Source organism: Dermacentor andersoni, chromosome 5 (genome assembly GCF_023375885.2).
Source record: "Dermacentor andersoni chromosome 5, qqDerAnde1_hic_scaffold, whole genome shotgun sequence".
In the NCBI taxonomy this organism is placed as follows: Eukaryota; Metazoa; Arthropoda; class Arachnida; order Ixodida; family Ixodidae; genus Dermacentor; species Dermacentor andersoni.
Window position 1 is genome coordinate 125,433,352 of NC_092818.1, and position 24,370 is coordinate 125,457,721.

Sequence of the window (24,370 nt, forward strand, 5' to 3'; positions counted from 1 at the left end):
TTAAAAGCCTTGCACGTCTGCGCCAACGATTATGCAGTAAGCTTTTAGTGCTAATAAAATTTTAAGTCAGAAAGGTAGAGGCAACTCAGATGAAACCTCAAATGATGTGGGTAACATCACTCTGGTTATGACATTTGGGGGGGGGGGGTGAAGGCATCGCTGGGGTGGGGGGAGGGTCCTCCCCTTTCTTCCCATGGAAGACTTCGGAGGGGCCTCGGGCCCTCCCCCCCTCCTGTAGACGGCGCGTATGTGGTAATTTTTAAGCGCGAAATGGCTTTTAGCTCCCTTTGTCGGTGACCTTCAAGAGACCTTGAGCCAAAAGGCAGAGCCGTTATCCTGGCATTCAAACAAGATCATCGGGGCTACCAGTCAAAACTATAAAATGTGGTGTCTGTCCCCCAACCCTTTGTACAGGACCGCATTACATATGCCAGTTACTGCCCAAACAGTTTACAAGACACATTACTTCCCTAATGTTTGTTTATAATATCACTCAAACTGTAACTTCTGGTACGCTGAATTTTTATTTGTCATTTTCAACAGCAGCATTCAAGAGGAAAACGCAGGGTACTACACACTTCCTTGTCATTTTTTGGTGCTGAGCGCTGAACGCCAGCGGTCCGCGAGTTCCGCGGCGCGGGTTTTGCGTCATCTCGACAGATGGTGCCAAGCTGCGTGGCGCCTGCTTCAGGCGCTTCTACCTGCCGCGGTGGCTTAGCGGTTACGGTGCTGCGCTGCTAAGCACGAGGCTGCGGGATGAAATCCCGGCCGCGGCGGTGGCATTTCAATGGAAGCGAAATCCAAAAACGCCCGTGCTCCGTGCATTGCGGGCACGTTAAAGATGTCCTGGTGGTCAAAATTTATCCGTAGTACCCCCCCCCTCCCCCCCCCCCCCCCCCGGAGTGCCTCATAATTAAATCGTGACTTTGGCACGTGAGACCCCAGAATTCATTTCGTTCTTCTAGTTCGGCAGTGTGCTCTGCCTCCCTGGTGTATTTCGCTGGCTGTCCGTTTATTTATTTATTTATTTATTTCAGTACTCTCAGGGCCAGACAGAGGCATTACAGAGAGGAGGGGCATACAAAATCGGCGGCAGTTTTCTTAAATTTGTTGACGTCGGTGATGGCAGCCATGAAGGCAGGGAGGTGGTTCCAGTCATTTCCAGTTCGAGGAATAAATGAATTTATACAAAGGCTAGTTCGGCATTGCGGTATTTCTACCTTGAAGTTGTGGTCAGTGCGTGAAGATATATAAGATAGAGAGAGGAGTAACTTATCTATAATAGAATAGGGTTGGTATAAAAAATTCTGTGAAAAAGACATAAGCGAAAATATTTACGGCGCAGAGAAAGAACGGGAAGACCAAGTGCAGATTTCATTGCAGATACGCTTGCTGTTCGGGAATAATTTGAAACAATAAAACGGGCAGCGCGGTTTCGAACAGATTCTAAAGCGTTAATTAAAGTTATCTGATTAGGATCCCAAATGGAGCAAGCATATTCTAGTTTAGGTCTGATTAACGTCCTATATAGATGAAGCTTAACGGTGCTGTTAGAAGCTATGAAATGGCGCCGTAAGAATGCGAGCGCGCGATTAGCCTGGTTGGATGGGTATTTGACATGCATTTTCCAGGACAGGTCGTGCGGCCTTCAGCCGGTTTTCTTCTTATAGCTGGGCTGAGCCCATATGGACGAGTGCATAATATGGCGTGGCGCAGTGTAGTGTTATGGTGTGTACCGTTGCAAACAAGCGCTACACCTACTTTAAGAATGTGGTTGGTATCATCTCCAAGCAATCTGCTTTGCCGATTGCCATTTCATGCTTACGTCTACTCTCAATTGCGGGAGAGCCAGCAGTTCTTTAAGGCAGGTATCGAGGATATGCCTCTGCATAAAACTCACATTCTTCGAAGTGTCGAGAGGTACGTAGCCAATAATGTAAGTCGGAGGAAGCACTCCCGCGGGACTTGCTCATTCACGTCTTTAGTGACCCTGTGATGTTTCTACTTCAGCCTTTTACCTTCTACGGCGGTGAAACCGCTGTCGGCGTCCATGACCTCGCCGAGGGGTAAGCATAAGGGCAGGGAAACATTTAGAAAGACGTGCTGAGTCTCACACTATCGCACAGGAGCCGAAGTTCGACGAGACGAGCTCGATTCCAGAGGTTGGGTACCCTTTCTCATCACCTCGGATGACTTTCAGTCAGAAAAGCGTAATTTAGGCACCCTTAAGACAAAAACTGTCGGAGTAAGGCTGCAAGCAACGTTAGCTCACTTCCCCTATTATGGAAGCGTCTTGAAATTGTCATTGCGCAAGTGTACTGACCTAATTTAACCTGAACAAACAGCAGAGACAGAAATGCTTAGCTAGCTATTTCATTCTGTTTTAGTCGATGACGAGAGCGAGAGACAAAACAAGAGGTGAAAGGCCGAGAGGTTAACTACCTTAATTGTCTGGTTCTCAATGACAAGGAAGGAAGGAAAAAGTGGAGAAGGAAAGGCAGGGAGGTTAACCAGTTTAGCTTAACCGGTTTGCTACCCTTCACATGGGAGCGGGAGGGGGGATGAAAGATGGGGAGGCGAGAGAGAGCACATAACACAGCAGACACATCGTCAGTTACAGTACTTCACTCTTGTGCGGTACGTGACATCACTGTCACAGCCGCTTGTCCAATCCCGTCTCTTTCAAAAACCGAAGTAGCCCCTTCGTCGCCTTCAGCTGCGATGTCTTCTGTCGGCGATATGTGAAAATAGTTGCAACTTACAATGGCCTATTGTCAAGGTGGGCTAGAACGGACGCCAGGGACTGCCTCTGAACATTATATTCAGGACAGTCGCACAGAATGTGTTCTAGCGTCTCCTCGCAAAGACAAGCATTGCAGAGAGCGTTGTCGGCCATTCCAATGCGAAATGTCTAAGCTAAGCTTTCATGAAGGCCACCCCTAGCCATAAGCGATAAAACAGAGTAGCCTCTCTTCGGCGGAGTCCAGTTGGTATACAGAGATGCATCAAAGAGGGCAGGTCGTATCGCCGACTGCTCCGGTTGGTCTGACTGCTTGGTATGCACCATAGAGAGAGCGTGATCTCCTGTACAAGCACTCGAAGTCTGCTGGCTGCGTCGGGCCGTGAAAATGGTATGGCCTCTTCCTGTGTGTCTTCAAGAGCTGCCAGAGCGGCATTATCTGCGTCTTCGTTTCCTATGACGCCGCAGTGACTCGGCAGCCACTGAAACGCCACGTGGTGTCCTTTCTCATGTGATGTATGAAGTAGGCATCTTATATCGAATACGAGCTGTTCAAATGGCCCACGACGCAGAGCTGATAGCACAGATTGTAGCGCTGCCTTTGAGTCACTGAAGATTGACCATTGTGCAGGTGGTTCCCGACTGACGAAACAAAGTGCAGCGCGAAGAGGAGCTAGTTCCGCAGATGTCGATGTCGTTGGGTGGTCAGTCCTAAAGCTGATGGTAATAGCTCTTGCTGGGACAACCACAGCAACGGACGAACACTGGATGTTTGTCGAACCAATAGTATAAATATGTACACTGTCCGCGTACGTCTCGTGCAGAAGAAGCACAGACAGTTGTTTCAGCACAGGCAACGACAGCTCAGACTTTTTCCCGATTCCTGGTACACTGAGATGGACTGTGGGGCTGATAAGACACCAAGGGGGTATCGATGGTTTAGATGCAGCGGTGAAGCCCGAGGGAAGTTTGGCGTTGTACCTGACGATAGTTTAGAGAATGATGCTTGGTGCCTGTCTGAAGGTAGTGTTGCAAGGTGGTGATAGGGGACACGTGCAAAATGTCTGATATGCGTTCTCAGGGCTTCCACCGTGATGTGAGTTTGCATTGGATGGTCCCGAGCAATCGCAATAGTTGCCTCAGTTGACGTGCATCTGGGCAAACCAAGACAAACTCTGAGTGCTTGAGCTTGTGCTGCCTGCAGAACACAAATATTTGTCTTGCAGGTGTTGTTCAGTACAGGTAGACTATATCTTAAAAAACCGAGAAAGAGAGCTCGGTAGAGTTTCAGCATTACGTCTGCTGACATCTCCCACGTCTTTCCTGTCAAGTATTTAAACAACTGGGAAGTTGCTGTCAGGCGCCGTTTCATGTAGGCCATGTGCGGGCTCCAACAGAGGTCTCGGTCAATAATTACGCCAAGAAATCTGTGGGTTCTGACATGAAAAATTGTCCGCCCATTGATTGAGATGACATAAGGCGTCATTGGTTTGCCAGCAAATGCCACTAGTGCACAATCTGTCTGGTGATATGCTGAGACCTTGTTTACACAAGTAGCTCGCTGTCAAAGTTGCCGCTCTTTGAAGTCGGCACGTATCTGAGGACGTGTGACTGCCGAAGTCCAGACACATATGTCGTCCGCGTATATTGAAATTTTGATGGTAGTTGGTAAGTATTCAGCAAGTCCAACAAGAGCGAGGTTGAATAGCGTCGGGCTGAGAGCACCGCCTTGAGGAACGCCCCTGCTGGTATAGCGTCGCGTAGTGGGCCATCGTCAGTTAACACAAAGAATGATCTTGCAGATAGGTAACTTGCAATCCACAAAAAGACTCGACCACCTAGGACACCCGTCGCAAGAGCGTCGAGAATGGCCTCATGTAATACGTTATCGTATGCCCCTTTCACATCTGAGAATAAAGCTACAGATAAACGCTTACGGGACCTTTCGTACTGGACATATGCAACAAGATCAACTACATTGTCGATGGAAGAGCGGCCACGTCGGAAAACAGCCATGGAATTCGGATAAATCTTGTAGTGTTCAAGGTACCATTCCAGGCGGCGAAGGATCATCCGTTCCATTATCTTTCCCACACAGCTGGCCAGCGCTATTGGGCGGTAAGAGGTGAGCTCCAGTGGGGATTTTCCCTGCTTCAAGAGTGGCACCAGGCGACTTACTTTCCACTCGTCAGGAACATTTCCCTCCTGCCACGAGGAGTTGTAAAGACTCAACAATTCTATCCGTGCGGATTCTGCGAGATAGCACAAGGCTCGGTATGATATATAATCTGGACCCGGAGATGATGAGCGCCTGCAGAAAGTTAGTGCCGCCTCGAGCTCCTCCATTGTAAAAGGAAGGTCCATGCGGCAATCACGGGAATGGAGGACGTCATCTTGGGCTGGAGGATCTGGACGAGTCGCTTGGTCTGCGATGCGCGCATAAAAGTTTTCTGCGGCATCGATGTCTTGCCGCCCTTGGTAAAGCGCGAGCGCCTTGAATGGAAAACGCTGTTCCGGAAGGCAACGCAGACCTTGCACCGTTTTCCAAATGTGAGACATTGGCTTGCGGGGGTCGAGTGTCTGGCAAAACGTTGCCCGACTTTCCGACGCTCATCTATCCATACGACGCTGAATCTTCTTTTGCATCCTCCTGGCTGTCTTAAGGTCATGGATTGATTTTGTACGCCGATATCGACGTTCCGCCCGGCGACAAAGTGCTCGAAGTCGCTCTAATTCTATGTCGAAGTCGTTTCGCGTGGAAGAGATCGTCATCGTGCGAGTGGCGTTTTGCATCGTATTTTTAATTGTTTGCTCTAACCCATAGGGTAAGCCATCGCGGCAGGCATCTTCCATATCTGATTTTAATTTGGTCCATTGAATCGTCCGAATAGTATTACGTGGGCCATATCTACAGGACAAGCTTTTGATGTTCAGATAGGTGGGAATGTGATCACTCCCATGTGTCTCAATATCTGGAAACCACTTCACACATCTGGCGAGAGAGTTGGAGACAAAAGCAAGGTCGAGGCAGCTGCCGTATGTCACGCCTCGAAGAAAGGTTGGGCTACCATCGTTCAGGAGAGTGCAGGAGAGTGCATTGAAATCTCCTATGATGACCCATGGGGCGGGACAAACACTCAAGATATCTGCTAATCTTTTAGTGGCGAAATTGCTTCTCCATGACAAGATTTTTACTAATGTTACGCTAGTGACAGCGGGACATCTAAAAAACCTGTTGCCAACCTAGTTTGTGTACTTAGTGAAGGATAAAAATTACCACTGGAAGGACGTAGTCGGAAACAAAGAAAATACGCGCCACTATAAATATATTTCTTTCCTTGTGTGGGTTCACTTAGCGGCAGTTATGTCCCTCAGCGGGGAATCTGTTTATGATGCTGAGTAGCGGTAAACGAATAGTAATTCATGAGACGGTATGGGATACAAACCTGATGGGCTGCAAACTAGTTCAATCGAAAATAGAATACATTTCGACGAGTTTCGAAATAATGAACCGCTTTTTACTATTACAGAACTGGGCCGATATAAGGTTACGATTTTTTTCAACGCTATTTCTTTTCGCCTTTCGTCAGTAGTCCAAGCTGTGCTCTGTCCACGTTATCACCGAGATCTGCCGTCCGCGAATGGTGGATGACTAGAAAGGAATAAAGTCAAACGAAAGGAATCCTCAGACTAGACCGGTCATGCGCTCACGTCCCTATTTACAGGTCACCAAATTTTTGTCTTTAGACTGCAGAACACGAAACATGGTTTCTTGGAAGCACATGTACAGTTCGTTCTCAAGTGGAGGAGTATTCACAGCACGTGGGGTCACACAACATCAGCAGGAATTTTAACAAAGCATGTTGGTCTTGTTAAAGTTAACAAGGCATACATGTTGCCTGTTAATACCCTGGAGGTCTTGAATACGTAATTTACAGCAAAGGCATTTATTAACCCACAGACTTCATACTTCACCTATGGAATACCCATAACCAACTATTATTTTCAAGAAATATAAACAGGGTGCATAGTTTGGTTTAGCAAGGACAATGTGGCGATGTACTATAAGCTTTGTGTTACGCATAAAGATATAGGCATAACACGAGTAGAAAACTAGTATGAAAGGTCGTATTTAAGCCAAGAACGTCCAACTTTCTGCACAAATTACCTTTAGCCTGGAACTTAATTTCACTGAATATGAGGTCGGTATGACGGGCACTTTTTACAGGACTATAGAAAACATTGCGGATAACTGTCGTAGAACGCTTTCGTGCATTTTATGAAGAAATAATTTGCAAAGCGTATGTTTAACTAACCTTTTCGACACTTTGCCCATAGAGCACTCATACAATTCTCCCTGTTTTGGTTTAAATGTTCATTTTGTGCCACGTTTCGTTCTTTCAGTTCGTGGGCAAACTTCCTAAGCTCATCATAACACACACTTGTAAAGCTCTGGAATGCTTATATGAGTAATTTGCTGCAAACGCTGTAGCTTATCTACACACGTCAAACTTTCTGTACTGGTCACTTAGAAGTTGGCCCCTGTTCTCTCCAAATATAGAATTGCTGCAGCTTTGCTTCTCCCGAAGCGGCGGGAAAAAAAAATTTTTCACACAACGACTCTAAAGAGACAAAAAAGGAGGGTGGGACAATTTTAAATTATCCCCTGATTAACCCAGACACTTAAAAATGTGCTTGCGCATCACCTCTAACGTGCCCCACATTTAGTTCAAATATAAAATTGGTGAATAATGTAGCGCTTTCTTTCCTGACACCCCGAAAAAAATGTATTTAACGTTCTCGAGCGCTTCTAGTCGCACCATCAGCTTCATATTAAAAGGGGCGTCTTAATGGAAGAAAACACCACTGCAAGAGCTCGAATGGTTCGACAGCTGTCGTGCTCAACGTTCTAATTTATAAGAGTTTGTTTTTCGGCGAGAAAGGGTTTGCGCGTGTATCTTGTGGATTTTAGCTCCGATTACATTGCCCGTTTCGTTCTGTAAGATGTGATTTTGTGTTACTTGTCAAGTTTGTCCCGAAACACCTTAGCGGAAACGCGCGCTAAAATGTTTTACGGCCTCGTCGGCTTAAAGAAAACAGAAGCAACGGATGTCGCGTGCTTTGACGGCCTCAATCCTAAACACATTTCGTTGTGAAAAGTGGCAGAGAAGGATGTCTATACAGCCAGGCTTTCTTCCAGTGCCGGTTATGTGTGTTCACGCTTAACACCCAGGCAATCACAAGCCAAAACACATTTCTGAGCAACAGGCAGCAGAGAAGGTTGTCTTGCGGGCAAGCCTTCTTGCAGCGTAAAGAAAGCGCCGTCATGCCTCCACGCCCTGGAAATCCCAAACCTAAACACCTTTCTGGGCAGCAGGCGATAAAAAAGCCTGTCTACCAGTGAAGTCTTCTGCCAGTTTCAGGTATATGCATTTTAAGTGAACGCTTTGACAGCCACAAAGGTAAACACTGTGAGCAACAGGTGGCTAAGAAGGGTGTTTAAGTGCCAAGCTTTCCGCCAGTGCCTGGCATGTATGTTTACGCTTAGGATATGTTATCTAGAGACCGGATGTTTAGGCATAAAAATTCTGTTTCGGGCTCTTATAAGAGACACTAAAGCTTTCATCTAAGGCGTATATAGTAGCCAAATTATGTGCTTTAGTGAATGTATACGCTCAATTAATAAGAACTCCCACTGTGCATCTGAGGATAAATTATAATTTTCTAAGGAACGCCGCCCACTAAATCCCCGTTTTGTGAAACTTATTTTTACGATAAAACGGTATGATCCAAGTTGCATAGGTTACAAGATTTATCTGAAATCTAGTATGACTAAACACTGTAAGAAAAGTTGAGAAAGTAGTGACAAACAAGCAACATCTCATTACTAGCGAGTTTCGTGGTGCACCATTTTCATTGTTTATTATTATTATTATTATTATTATTATTATTATTATTATTATTATTATTATTATTATTATTATTATTATTATTATTATTATTATTATTATTATTATTATTATTAGCCTGAGGGTTTTCGCATTACAGAGGGTAGGGGCATAGAAACACGCGTTTGTTTGTATGCAGTAAATGAACGCTGGACATCCACCTAAGTTATAGGCACATATTTGTGATTCGGAATGTTCGATGATCCTGCGCCCTCTAGAATTACAGTATGTTCACCGGTCAGAACTTTACAGTTTTCTTTTTTTTTTAGAACCAAAAACCCAGGATTTCAGCAACAGGTTCATTGGGGATGGCAGCGAACCTTTCCTGGACGTCCAAAATGAGACCCACACTGCGGGTCAGAATTACGCCCGTACATTCAAGTTTCTCGATGATGCCAGCTAAAAGCGCAAAGTAAGCGCACAAATGCGCTAATTCATGTTCGAGTGTATCATCGCGTAGCGCAGTTAGCGCCCTTTCCACAGCGACGCTCTCGTCTGCTGCAAAGTTGTAACAGCTCCTACACCGGCACAGTGTTTGTGGTAGTAATCGGCCACCTTCAGTCAAATTCCGCAGCTCCAGATAAACAAAATAAGGCAAGGACAAAACACGAATAGAAAAGTATTTTTAGGCTCCGAAAACAGGCATTTATAAGTACGAATAAAAGTGGCACTAAAACGTTTCTAGGCCCGTAGTTCATGCTCATATGTTAAATAGGCACAATAACGGCGTTAGAGAAGAAGAGACATTTTGCCTAAATACCGGTGTCTAGTTGCGACCTCTGAAAGACGCCGTTACAACCTGAGGTGTCTCTGGGTGCTAACTGCTGCGATCGCAAAGTGCAAGCAACGACATTTGCATGCTTGCAACAGAACATCGACTAGACTTGTACGTAAGAAATGACATGTAATTAGTTACTCGTCATGAATTAAATTTTGTGAAGGTCTTGTGATTGGTTTGCTCAATAACGCGCATTGTAAATTAATTACTTTTTTCAGTAACCAATTACGTGTATTTAGTTACTTTATTGACGAGATAAACTGTAACAGGCGACACAATCGAATGCTTTGAGCATTCCGATTGGGCAGAAACTACGATAGAATGCCTGTGGTCTTGTCACGCAGCAGCCTGGCGAAGGCGCCTGTTTTGAGAGCCCCCCCCCCCCTCCAGGCGCCTGGTATTTGTTTCCTCCTCTCTCATATGCTCATTCGATCATATGCTGGTAAACAAATTAAACCGGAGCTGCTATCGCTGGATATCGACAGCCACTTCGGGCTTTGAAGCTAAGAAACCACCTACAAACTTTTCCAGCTTTTCATTGACCCTGCCGGGAGCACCTTTTGCGAGCTCCAGCAACAACGAAGCAATGCGCTTCATACAGGGCCCAGACAAGAGCATCGCGGCATTGAGTAACCCCAATCTTGTGCGCAAGGTGTTCGTAGGTTACAACACAGCACTCCACTCCAGCACACACATCAAGCGAGCTTTAAGTTTCGCCACAGATGTCTTCAAAAGAAAATAATGGAAAATGACCGACGAAAGCTTCGAAAAGCCATTGTTATTGAAGAAAACGTGGGAAGGGCTGCAGATTGAGGGAGCCAGGGCCGGTCATTCTTTTTACTGTATTGGTGCAATGTCAATAATAGTTGGGAGTTAAAGTAATGTAAATGTAAGTGATTGCTTTCGTGTGACAGTAATTGGTAACTGTAATCAGCTACCTTCTTGAAAGAAGTAATCGTAACCGATTACGTGTTTTCTTTAACGCGTACAAGTCCGACACTGACGACAGTTGCTGTCCTATCTCAGTCTTGTGTGACACCTATGGTGATCGATCTGTGGCGATCCTCACTTCGAGAGACCTTAATTGCGAACGAGCAACACCTCTTGGTAAAGGAAGGCATTCGTACTGTAACTGGGACGTAATCAATGAAGGCCGGCGCACCTACTGAAGATCCCGTTTTGGAAGAAAGATGATCGTGATACGCATGCCTGCGTCCCTCGCTCACTACAATACATGGGGCTGTTAGCTTTCTTTCGACATGTCACAGCTCAAAGCACCGTAGGAAAAAAAAAAGAGTGCCACCCAGAATAGGCGCGCAAATATTGGGACTCTTCACTTCGAAATACATTTAGCGATCTAACGAATACATTGTTGCGCCAAAAAAGGCGCCAGAAAAAATTGTTTTGGCGCAACAATGTATTCATTGGATCCCAACCAACTCGCCCAGCAACAAGTTCTACTCAACTACATTTAGCGAATGTAGTTTACATGAGTTGTGTTCTCGGCTTATCATGTCCTCATATATCGCAATATAGGTAAATTTCTAGCACAGAAGAAAAACATTTTCTTGAAGGCACGCGTTAAGCAGCGCTGATTTCGGGCCTTTGTTCTACTTATATTATCTCTTGATGTACTTACTGTGTTTTCGCGTGCACGGTTGCACAACCTGTATTATATATGTATATGTACACTTTCCACAATAAATGATTTGTCTTTGGCAAATAATACAACGATGAATGTATATAAGCTGACTACGATTTCTGCTTTATTAAAGCATTTTATTATCTAGAACGCATTCAATAGACGATGATGGATGAAGTCGGCGATGGCTGTCGGTCGCTGACCGGCATGTCTCTCGCCTACCACCAACACCAGATCAGCAATGTGGGGCTGTGTGGCGCGAGAACGGCAATCTGTGGCGCCACCATCGTGGTCGCCCAGGTGCTTGCCCAATTGGCGGGTTGTAGAGAATCACAGTAGCTGATCGGACAGGTGGTTGCGTTTTGCTTTCGCATAGTAGTCATGTAAGCACAGAGAGAGAGAGAGAGGAAAGGGGAAAGGCAGGGAGGTTAACCAGAGAAAAAGATCCGGTTGGCTACCCTACGCTGGGGAGAGAGGGGAGGGGGAGGTAAAGTGGTGACAAAGTAGAGATAAGGAAAGGAGGGAGCATAGACACACAATCACAATCGGTCACTGTCACCGAATACTGTCATCGCACAGCACAGTGACACTTGAAGCACTGTCAACATCTGTTCAGGCTACAGCCGCCTGTCCAATTCTGTCGCCCTCAAAAACCGCAACAGTGCACTCGTCGCCCTCTGCTGCGAAGGCTTATGATGGCGGTATTTTAAAATAAGTTCCTCTGTGAGAGGTCTTTGGTCGAAGCGCGCTATCACGGTTGCGAGTGATTGTCTCTGTAAATTATATCGAGGACAGTCACAAAGAAGGTGTTGAAAAGTCTCCTCTTCACCACAGTCCTCACACGAGGCGTCGTCGGCCCATCCAATTCGGTAAGCGAAAGACTTGGTGAAAGCCACCCCTAGCCATAGTCGACAAAGCAGGGTAGCTTCGCGACGATGCCCAGAAGCACAGAAGTCTTTTGCGTTGAGGCGGCATCGAAACAGCCAGTGCGTTCGACCATTCGTGCAGCCCGAAGTCAGAAGGCAAAGTTTTGCAGCCGAGAATTTTTACGGAGAGATGTTTTACACACTGTACATTCGACGTGGTTCGCAATTCCGCTCTAAAGACTTTAAAACTCAAGACAGGCAACGCGACGTAATATGAATGTGATTGCCCTTGACTGCCGGGATGTCAGCTAAGCACGAATCCAGTTTGCATTTGGAGTGCATTTCGATTTGGATGCTGTAAAATAAATTATTTAGTGAGTGCCTTGTAGCGTACTCGACGACTTTATGCTTCATACAGAGTGAAACATGTTGACAGCAGCGTAATAAAAAAAAAAACATCCTTCGCAGATCTATGCCAATCTGAGCAACTGATACATCAAAGACAGCGACGCTGAACAATCTAGTCCTGACACCCTTCGTCAGAAGTACTAAGGGTCTGTCTTCTGGTTGTTCTTTGTGATGATTCATCATCGCCGTCCTCGAAGGGCATACAGCCGCTTCGGGGATCCCACGCAAACAGCGTTGCTGCTGTATAAACTCCTACTGGCCTCCAACGTATAGAACCCGTAAAACGTGACGGGAGAAGAAAAATTACGGATTAATAGCTGGCAAAACCGGGTAAAGGTTTTGTCTGTTCGAATGAGGTATCCGTAAGCAAGCTTTTGTTTCATAATCTTTAATAATTACATTTAAAATGAAGAGTTCAGGATTCCGACTCCAGTTGCATCGCTGGCTGCTTACGTCATCACAAAAAGAAGGCTGTGAAAGTCCCTTTGGCAGCATTGCTATAAAATCCGTCGTCTCTATTCCTTTAGAGAATCCTGGAAGCAGCTCACAAGCCGTTCCCTTTCTCCCGCCATCCCCCAAGGCTTCTCGTCAGTCTCCCTGGTAGTGTTAAGAACGGCCAGCTGCAGTGCAAGTTTGCCAGCCATTTACGCCAGCGGTGGCAACCTCATCTTGGAACGCCGCCGCCAACCTCTAGCCACGGCGTGACTAAGTCGACTTTGTGTCGGGAACAATGCGCGCATCCTCCACTCTCCGTCGCTTCAGCTAGGATGCGTTTGACGAAGCAGGCTTTGTGCTGAAACCGCCACCGTTACGCTCTAGCCTCGTCGCCGTTGTGACTGAAGGAGTTCGGCGAAGCAGGCTTTGTGCGCAACACGACAACGCGGACCTGATCTGCTACGGGGGGGGGGTGGGGAGTTGCCGCGGGAAAGCCGACGAAGGCTCCTTCCCACGCGCCGACCAACACGCAAGACAATGTGCAACCCGGCTCCGAGTTCTACGAAATTCGTGTGGTGTCGGTTTCGGACCGTGAACATGTGTGTGTGCGTGTGTGTGAGCCCTCATTCTCCTCCAAGTCGAGAGCCCGCCTCCTCCAAAAGGGCGGATCATCTACAATGACGTCGAACTATGACGTCGAGCGGAGTGCATATAAGCAGCGATTGTCGGCAGCTAGTGGGTGCTCGTTGTCGTGCTCGAAATGTACTCGTGAGCTGTGTGCTCGTAAGCTGTTTGCTGTATGCTCGTTTGCGCGCCCCATTTGGGAGTCACGCTAGACTGTCGATGTATCTCATGTTCAACTGTAAATAACATGTAAATAAATCCTGCTCTCCCAAGTCCCGATGAAGAGTCAAGCTCCTTCCTCCAGCTACGACTGCCAAATCTTACATCTGAATGGCAGCGGTGAGATCGGCCTACAGCTCGTAGATCGTCCGACAACTCTAACAAATGGTGGCAGCGGCGAGATCGTGCGACGAATCTTACAGTATGCAGCAGGATGCAACAAATGCATAGCTACGAAAGATATGCGGGGCGTTTTGGAAGCACGAAAGTATGGAAAGGTTTTCTTCTTATTTGCTGCTTGATTGCTGGCGTTAAAATGATGAAGTGACATCAACGACATTTGCTTGAATCGCGAACCATTACTCTTTAGTACGCGCGCATCAGATTTTGCATAAAATACTGCTGCTTTTCTAGGCGTATACTGGTATCCTGTGAGGAAATGCGGAAGACGTAATTTGTTTATTTATTCTTGTTCTTTTCCTGGGAGTGGAACGAAACAGGACAGATACAACAGAACGACGGGGTCCAAATGGCGCGAAGCTTGTTTGTGTAACAGCAGTAGCGGAAGAAACGAGCACAGCCTCTTCTCCTGTGGCTGTTATATCTGTGTGTGCGTGTCAAGAGGACGCGGGCAATGTATGGTGCTGGTCGAGGGAGGAGTCTTCGTGAGATGTGTATGGGCACAGCGAAGCATGACACATATATCCGAATATTTTAAAGGCTTTTAGACCCCATAAGTCAAGGTGACACATACCCAGTGACACACACCCAGTAGACGAAGTTGTGTAACTTACTACCGCTGTGCTTTTATTGTCTAATCGTTGTTGTTTGCTCGGCGACCTCCAGGTCAATAAGAAGTAGCCGGCAGCAAGTTGTCTCTCCGGCACATAGTCATTGGTTAAAATTGTATACTCGGCAAAGAAGCAGCAACCGCAACAACAACAACAAAAAAAAGCGAGGGGGGGGGGGGGGGGCGGTGGTAGAGGCAAAGAAGCTTTGCTTCAATTGGACAGATGAAAATAGACGTACCCCTCCACCTCTGACCAATTCTTCACAATACTGTCGCCTTGCCCTTACCTGCACATGACACCCTGTACGAGTACGAAATTCTGCTGAAAGTTTCGTCACTAAGGCGCAGAATTAAATTCCAAATGGGAGGAGGGGTGTCACTAGCTGCAGACGGTCTTGGTTCTGCTAAATCTCAGTTGCTCCGGACGAGGTTTAGCGATCAAGGATGGTAGAGTCGAGCCCGTAAACAACACGCACAGATGCGCGTCGAACAGTGTATTGAAAACAGGGACCGGCAGCGGACGGTCTGCCGTGGCATTGCTGACCGTCAGCATAAATAACAGTACACTGCGGCCACTTCAAAATAGAAGATCGTTTTATTTGAAGCCTGGAACGGGAGAATTACACTCGTTGCAAGCCTAATGAAAACGAAAAGAACACAACAGGGCAGAAATTGGCTGGCGCTGTAGGATACGGAGTGGGGATATCCGGTTTCCTCCTTGTTGCACGGGCAGGCCTAATGTACACGCGATGTAATTATGCGCGACAGCAGCGGAGCCATGTTTTCGTGGACATCGCGGCACACACAAGCTAAGCTCACACAAAACTGATATGTTTCTTCTATTCCCCGCGCCTCCCCTCACGGTGGTCACGTGGTGCCCGTCTGCTCAGCGGCATGGACGAAAGAAAGAGGGAAAAAATGTAATTGTGCACCACGACAAAACTCTTTAGACACGAAATGTACAGAAAACCAAAGAACAACGAAACACTGTAATCCTGCACACTTTGTGCTTGAGAATATAGGGAACACAACTTTACGGCTCGATGAATGAAAAAAAAAAAACATGATTTTCAAATTATGAATCTTTATCATCTTAAGAATCAGAGGCCACATTGTGCAGATTATTGCGAAACATATTCTTCTGGATGTCGTTACGTAACAGACACAATAACAAGACGCTAGACGACATAAAATGACTACATCGTGGCAAGAGCTTTTAGCTGTTAAACAAACGTCAAATTTTTATGCGGTATGATTAACCACTGCAGCACCAACACGCATAGAAAACAGTGTGCGGAAAAGAGTTTCAATTTTTCTTTCCACGTTTAAGTTGACAATGCGTGTTTCCACAAATATACGTGGCATGGCAACGTCCGAAAGTGCCGATTGCTTCGGTATGTTTGGTATGTTTTGGTGGCATTTGTGGTGCACTAGGAGCAAATAAATATGTTATAGTGAGCTTTCAAAGTGGACGTATGTACAACATGCGCGTCTGATTTCTAGCGTGCCTTGCGTGATCAACAGTGCGAAAGTCTGGGTACTTCGGCAGAAAGAAACTGTAAGCTTTTTTTGTGCGACGATGCTATTTCTCGCTCCAAAAATAGTATCACTGAACTCTTTCCGCGTGTTTTTGGAGAGAGTGTTCTCTGCTCGTATCGTGAGTATTGTCGAACCTTTAACTCAAACGCGGCGCTCTTTTTTCAGACTCTGGGATTTATGATGACGTTAGTCTTACTCTCAACGCAGAGATGGCGCCACTGCAAGGTACCATCGGTAGAAGACCATTGACGTTTGGGTGCAGAGTCACTTTCTTCTTTTGGTTGCGCTATTATTATTATTATTATTATTATTATTATTATTTGGTTTTGTTTGTAACAAGTTTAGCAAGACGAAAACTAAGCAGCTTGTTCAATTAAAGCTGCTTTAAGAATTTTTCGACGCCGGTTCTGTGTATCGAGCCGAAAGTCCAGCAACAGCTCCCTCCAATTCCTTGGAAGGAGCTTACTTAACCACGCGATGAATATTGCCGCATAAATGCGGGTCAGGGGCGAGAACCCTCCCTGAGTTACTCTCGCAACAAATTGCGCAATACGCTAACTTTTCTGGAGTGATGTTTGTGGGTTGAGGGCGCTAATACGAATGTCAATGGAAACGACGTAATTAGCGATTACGGAAACAGCGACAGTTAGAATGTTACTACGGCGGTCAGTACATAGATTCACTTCTGCCTGTGGAGCCAGTTATTTAAGCCTGTCAAGTATGAGGTTGAAGAGACAGAATCAGTACACGTACTTATTATGAGCCAATTGGGGAGGTTGGAAGTACTGAAAGATCTTCAGCAAAAATTTGTTGATATTAACAGCTGCATTCATCTCCGGTACCGGCCTGAGCGGACCTTAGTTAATGCGGATCGATGCAATGCAGTGCATCAAAAAAAAAAAAAAAAATGAAACTTACAGTAAAGCTCAAGTCAGTTTCATAGTAACTAATGCGGGGTTAACTACTTCTTGCTTTTATGAAACGAATGACCACAAGGATCTTGCTTAAACCATAATTGCTGATTCTGGAGCATGACAACGTGACAGAACAGAAGCGTACTTACGCACGCTCTCTATCTCTGAGCGTACAGGCTCGGCTGTTTGCGTTGAGAATATGCTCCATAAAGGAGCGATACGGCTGCGGCTGTCGCGAAGCAAAGCTGAAACACAGCGGGTCGGCACGATTAGCGGAGCACTGTTTGAGCGTGTCACGCTTTTGTGGCGGCACGCTTTTCGATGCCATCAGCTCGGACAACCGAGCCGGCCCATAACTTTCGAGACTGACTGCCATTACTGGTGCGCTTGAAAAGCGAACGGCGCAAGCCGCGCGATGCCGATAAACCCTAGACAGCGGCAGCTTCGATCCCGGCATTGTTAAGTAACCGACGCCAACAATGCTTTTATCGAGCTTCTGTTCGCGCACCGAGGAACAATGGGGGCCCCGTACGGATAAGCGCCGTCTTCGCGGCGGCGAAGTGAAATACGCGCGCGTCAGAACGAGGCGAGCGACGTTGGTGTTTTCAAAGGTGTCTGTGTGTGTGAGAGAGGGAAGATGGGTAACTGGCGAGGGAGTAATCTTCGAGGTCGACTTCACTGGGTCGAAAGAAGACGCGAGCCTTGACGGTTCCGATATCTGCCTTCATCCAACGGTGAGAACATGTTCGACTCTGTCTCGGTCAGCGTCTGAGTGTGCCTGCATGCTCGAGGCATGTTTCAAGAAAAGAAAAAGAAAGAGAAAACGAAAATGACATCCAGATAGTTAGCCTCGTCAATTGCGACTCAAAAATTTTCTTCACCCAGTTCCTCTTATTCCCCGCCCGTCTGAACAGCTTCTGCCTAACGTTGCAGAACCCCTAATCTCGCGTCATCTCATCCGGGGACTGAGTCCGCTGTACTTTTCGCAAAGACGATTGTACGTGACAGTACCAGTGTTGGACGATCGCATGGCGGCTGCCAATTTTGTGGCTTGTCTCAGGCGCTCTATTACAAAGCTTTGTCACGATCGAAGGGGTTCAGGAGTTTTTACGTTGGTGGGGTATATAGGTGTCACTTTGGATGAAGACCGCTTGGCGTCATACTCTGTCACCCAGTAAGCTGCAAAAAAATTATGGAATAAAATGTAAGAGAGTTTTAGCTGAAACTCTCTGCGCGAAGGATACATTCCATACTTATTTCTATCTGGTACATTAACACGTGCGTGTTGCGAAACCGGAGGGCTTGCGTGAATGCTAAAAAACAAAAAAATGAAAAGCAGGCACACGAAGATAGAATGACGTGCCAGAAGGAGAAAAGGTTGACGTTCCTGTTCTAAACGATGAAAACTTGATTTTTCGACAATTCATAAAGATTATCTGTCCTGCTGCACGAAGATTATATGAACAGCGCTGTGTGTATAACTGTATATGCCTTCTATCGTTCGTTCGATTGTCAGTTTTTGTAAACTTCTCGCCGTACGACATCAGAGAGCCTCGTCGTAGCTGCTTCTCGGGAAGAAGTGATGGGCACGTGAAACGAAAATGCTTTTTTCTTTTATTTTAGTCGCACTGCATCAACCCACGCCATCATTATTTTTTTTTATTTATTGGCACCAGCGTGATAGTTGTCATCCTCAAGCAATAAGTCTGTTCTTTTTATCGCTCACTCAGCAACGGTAGTTTCGAAAACAGCTTAGCTTTGGTTAATTCATAGCGCCACCACGAACGGAATAATTTATTTGTACACAGCTCATGGCGTCGTTGTTGAATTTAAGACCGTTAGGTAATTGCTTGACCTGCCGGTAGTTCAGGGCGTCGTGAAAGCGCCAATGGAATAGTGTCATAGAAGCATTCAAGCCTCAAAGTTCTAAATCACCTTCTCTTTACCACCATTTACGATACCAACTTACAAAGCACGCAGTCACCAATACTGCGTCAGTCGCTTAGCAGCTGCCGGATTGAGATGATGGTCCTCGTATGCTTCAACATGATAAAGCTTCCAGCCTTCTTTGGCATGCTACAACTATTCCTTTGTTTTGCCTGCACCTTCGGGCAATCTGTTCAAAAAGTTGTTTTTGGAACAAGGGTTTATGATATTAGATAAAACATTCTCTCATGCGCACACGCAAAAAGCATGCTTGGTTAAAAGCATAATTTCTGTTGCTGCTTATGCCTGCACACATAAGTCCTTTTGTTACGGTCCTTAGATATGCTCGCCTGCAGAAGACCTGTTTTTTGTTTTAGAACAAAGCGAGAATGACCTTTATTTTTGTTTTACTCTAGTTACGGCTTTCATTATTTATGATAGCGATGTGCCGGAAGTGCGACACCCCGCTTCCTCGAAAAAAGGTAACGTTACTTTCGGTTGATCAGGCCATAATTTATAATTTTTTTTTTTGACACATAAGTTTCGGTTCTTCGTTCGCACGCATTAGGGTGACGCTAAGCGCTCGCACTAATGGAAGCTTTCTGTGGACGATGGTCGTGCCACTGAACTCGGCTTGCTGACGTACGCTCTTTATTCTGCTGGAGGAACTGCGTCTTAAAAAACACTACAAGGCGTAATGTTATGGCAGGGGCCACCCGGCGCTGCACATGTTTTACTGTTTTAGCTTTTAGTAACAGGTATATCATTGGTGACACCACGCCAGCTGATTTAATGCGCGTAAAAGGTATGGAAGCTTAGCCGGTACACGTTCTATATTTATTCGACACGCCTCCGCAAGCTTACGCTTCTTTATTAGCTGGTCTGGGGGACACTTCCTGAACCCAACGTATTGGCCACTCTGGGCCAGTGAGTCACTAGCCATGATAAAGCTGTGTCGCCACCACGATATCACAGGCAAGGGGTGTTACGTTGCATGCTGCTCTAATTTACGCAACACAGAAAGCAGCTGCTAGAACTAACTTAGACGCATTTCGCATCTGTTATATGTTATTATACGTTATTTAACCCTTCACGAGGCGCTAAACGACCGGCTTGATGATTACTCGGCTGATGTGTGCAGGTCAACGGGAAATGTGACACAGCCGTTTACACTTTCCTTTTTTTGAAACATGGATTTACAGTGAAACAAATGAACATGTGGCCAGGGCAGGCCACCTGGAATATCAGCCGTTCAGCGCCTATGTCGCTTAAAACAGGCGCAGGGGGAACCTTTGCTTTCCTGGTTGCCCTTTTATTCACCGAGAAAAAAAAAGGACAACTTTCCGTGTGAACGCCTGTATACATACATCAACAAATCAATGATTGCAGAGTAAACGCGGTGTTTACACAAAGGCCCACCACAGGTGAATTCCAGCCGCCAAAACTACCAGCAAGGAAGGGCAATCGTAAAACAGGAGGAAGCACAAAGGAGATCACGCAAGCGCGTCTAAAAATCCCCCAAAATGGAAACGAACAGCATTGTGCCTGTGCCCTCCAAGGCATACACGTGATAGCCATCGAGTAGGCCCAGCGGTGCGCCAAACCCACGGCGGTGACCATCATCCCGGTTGTGACGTCGCCGTTTCGGGCGCACTATACGCCTTCTTCTTCGCTCGAAGAGGACGGCTTCTTGGAGGTCTCCGATGTCGTCGTCGGCGGTCGTTCCGCAGTGGCGTGGGGAAGGGCGATTGCGCGCGGGCTTTTTGCCGAGTCTTGGCGTCCGGGGCGGCGTACGTGCTTGATTGCGCGGGCGAGACACGGCAGCGGCGGTACGGTGGAATGCGCCGGGACTTGAGGGTGAGGAAGAGGACGTGGAGGCGGGGAGAACTCCTAGAAGAACGCCTCGGCTGGAGGCTCGCCTGAGGCCGACCTTCGACCTCGCGAGGCGACGAACTTTGTCCTCGAACTCTTGTGGCCGCTACCTGCGCAACAGTGAAAAAAAAAAAAAAAAGATTTTTTTTTCTGCAGGCAGCAGCGGCAGAACTTGAATAAGGAATCCCATAATATCTCTTAAATGGACTACCAAGATAAAGTGTTCCTTGAGTTAATTTTTTCCTGAGCAAAATAGTTTTTAGGCTCTGTAGTACTCAGAAAAAATACCTGTTCTTAGACAAGTTTTTTTATACTTGGGGAAGCCATTGTAGTACAAGTAAGACGGGCACAAAAAATGGAACTGAAGACAGGACTGCATGGGTGGGACACTCATAATCGATTTATCACAGCCCCCATAGAAGGCTAGAAATATATGCACAAAAATGAGCACGTGCATCATGGCGAAGTACATGAACAAAAATCTAAATGTCGCTTTCAGAGGTAAAGGCGACGTGTGAAAGACCTCCGAAAGTTCGCTTGCGTTTGTTTGTTTGCATGCGCCCAAAATCTGTCTCATGAAACCGAGGCTCACACTTGAGAGTCATGCAACGCGCAGGAAGAGCGCCTGTATACTTATTGGAAAGTTCTATTATTACACCATATGCCATCATTTCAACACACTGCGCGTGAAACTTGCTATGATTCGAAGTATAGTTTCGTATATCTTGCGAGTAAATTTTACGTTTTTTCCCCCTTGCTCGCTTGGCGGCACTTGATGTCAGCCTGCATCTCTGTAATAATTTATTTCTTGGTTGTTCCAGTAGAGCGGAAAGCCGGGCGAGTTGGAATTGATGCGTTCTTTCGATGAGCGCGTGTAACGTCGGCTTTCCTCCCCCTCCCCTCCCTTTCTATATCTTATCTCTCTATTCCCTCTTTCTGGTCCCCTAGAACAGGGTAGCCAACCAGACGCATTTCTGGTTAACATCCCTGCCTTCTCTCTTTATTGCCTCCTCCTGCTCTTCCTATTACCACAAATGAAATAAGTATAACCCCGTAAACTCGCTGCACTAGAAAAAAAAAAGAAAGGTTCGTTGGCGTGTATTGGCCTTTTTCAAATGAGTAAACCAATTAATAAAGAAGTCTGAAGGGCTTGAGAACAATAGCGCTATAAAGGCACCCTCTGTGGCGCTGGATGTTTTTTTTTTTTTAGAATAATGGCAGAAATTACCGTGAAAGTCTTGCAGCATAATTTCGTAGCAACATAATTTCAAGTAACGCTAACTTTTCCCTCTTGTAAGATTGTCAGAAAGGTAGAAGGAGCTGATTCATACGGCTAGCGAACAATAATTGAATCGTGAAAGTGATCTCCAGAGGAAACGCTAAAACCCAGGTCATGCCTTCAAGTCAAACACAATTGTGGCCGGCTAGCGTTCCGCGTGCGACTCGCACTTACCGCGCGCTAGTTTGAGCTTTCTTCCCTGCAGAGCGTGTCCGTGTATTTAGCGAGGTTGCTGAAGCGTAAACAATCTACCTGCGTTACCGTGTTCTTCGCTTATGTGTACTTTCCATCCCGCTATGTTGGCTCATCGCAGCTTGTCTCGACAACGAACTCTGGAGGCGACGACGTACCCACCATTGTGCTCGGACCAACCGCAGCACGTGCTCGCAGCGTTTGAACAATAGAATGCATTTCCTCGCAATATCGCAGCTACGCAAGCTGGGCAAATCGATCACCGCTGGCTCGTTGCTTGGCTCTGGCGCGCGACCACCTTATGAGAACAAAGTCAAACATCACGTAGGTGACCCGAGGGAAAGGATGTTTGATGTCGAGGCCAAATCGGGAGTTGCCCAGGAAACGGGCGCTTGCGTTTTTCCGAACAAACGTGAGCGACCACGAAGAAGAGCGTGGAGACTGAGATAAACAGGCATGCTTGGTTAACAACGAGAAGCTTTTAATGAATGCGGGAGGCGTCAGCCTTGTGGGAGAAACGGAGATTGCCACTTGACGTGGCGAAGGTGATTACTAAGCGAAAGGTAATCATGGCCGCTTATTGCTGCGTGTGCAAAACAATGCGAAAACGTGTGTATCTTACGTGAGCTGTGATCGTGTTTATGGGCTCCTTGGCTCTATATTTCCTTCTTTTCTTTCTACTTCTCCATTCCCACTTCCAGCGTCGGGTAGAAAACCCATTTTTTTGTGTGTATGTTTTGGTTAACCATCAGATATTTCTTATTGCTTTCATGTCTCCATTATTACTGCCTATTCATCAGTGGGAATTCCAGAGGTAAAACTGCAATACCGTTTGGTACAGCTTAAGCTTGTGTTTATTTCTTCGAGACACTTGCAAATGCTTGAGCGCGTCATTTTTAAATATTATTTACTAGTATAAGTAAACTGATCGAAAAAGAAAGCTATACTGAGAAAAACATTCAGCTATCAAAGTTTTTGGCCCAAACGATAGCGACGATAAGGAGCGATGAAAAAAAAAAGTCGGAGAGATTCTGAAAAACCAGAGGAAATCACCATAGAGTGAAAACAGGCAGAAAACAATTAATTTGTAGACTTCTCTGCGCAAAGCTGCACCTACCAGCCATACATGAAAATGAAGCCATGTTCTGCCTAACTGCAGGTGCGCTTGTTAGCTATCGCGGTGAGATTGTCGTGCACTGTTATTGCACTGTGGTCATTGTGGCCATGTTTTTTTTTTCTTTTGCCATGGATTACACCGCTTCTGAATATACGCGTCTGCATTGTCGAAAAAAATTAGGCTCCATTGTTTGGCGACTTGCGCTCCATGATTCGCAATCGATTACGACCAGCGCCATCCTGGCTGGTCGAACACACCTTGCAGCGTGAATGCGATTTCGAGTCGGTCAGGCAGGCATCTTTCTACGGTGGTACATTATATCTCCTGTTGTTGTTTTCTTCTTTTGTTCGAACAAATTTTCACGAAATGGCCTGTGTCAGATATCGTTGTTTCGCCTTCTCAGGTTCATTTATCAGAAACGACCTACACGTATATCGGTGTATGCACGCTGAACCAAATTGGTTCGCAAACACCGCTTTTCCGGTGTTACTTCCTTGTCCGTGCTTGTTTCGCGCTGTTTTTCACCGATGGCTTCGTACCAACTAACTCGCATTCAAACCCTTTTCAGTGAAATTGTAGATTGGAGCGTAGCGAAAGGACACTTTGAGTAAAACTGCGACACTTCACTTATCATATCGTGGATGGTTGTCTAGCTCTAACTGCTCCCTTTGTGAAGTGGGGGAGTCCAGGTGCGCGCTCACAGTGAGATAATTGCGTTGTGAAGGCCTAACATTTGTCCAAATAGTGCATCTTGAAAAGCTTATAGACCAGCGGAACCGACAAAAGCACAAGACACGTGAGACGTCACATCTATTATGTCTTCTATTCGTATGTGATGTGCTGGTTCAGCTGGTTTAAGCTTTTTCCAACAGCGTACTAAAACTGGACTAAACTCTTTAACCACCGAAACCAACACGGACGCAGGGACAACATACACGCAGCTCATCGGTGAACTAACTGTCGCCACGTCCTCTCCTCTGACCCGCCGCAGTGGCTTAGCGGCTATATGGTGTTGGGTCGCTAAGCACGGGGTCGCGGGATCAAGTCCCAGCTACAGCGGCCGCATTTCGGTGGGGGCCAA

At 46.4% G+C, this 24,370-nt stretch overlaps 2 protein-coding genes across 4 annotated transcripts in view; one reads left to right on the forward strand and one right to left on the reverse strand.

Annotated features, from left to right (window-relative positions):
• The first annotated feature begins 14,987 nt into the window (after positions 1-14,987).
• LOC126531105 (beta-mannosidase-like) overlaps positions 14,988-24,370 on the forward strand; it is a 308,119-nt gene continuing 298,736 nt past the window's right edge. For 2 of the 3 annotated variants that reach the window (XM_055070968.2, XM_050178501.3), the window contains exon 1: positions 14,988-17,637. The gene's annotated coding sequence lies outside the window, so the exon portion shown is untranslated. The remainder of the gene's footprint in view (positions 17,638-24,370) is intronic. The other variant, XM_072288276.1, reaches the window with a different exon arrangement.
• LOC126531108 (uncharacterized) overlaps positions 15,022-24,370 on the reverse strand; it is a 179,616-nt gene continuing 170,267 nt past the window's right edge. The window contains exon 4 of the mRNA XM_050178504.3: positions 15,022-20,811. Within this exon, the coding sequence (XP_050034461.1) occupies positions 20,720-20,811 (92 nt within the window). The 3' untranslated portion in view covers positions 15,022-20,719. The remainder of the gene's footprint in view (positions 20,812-24,370) is intronic.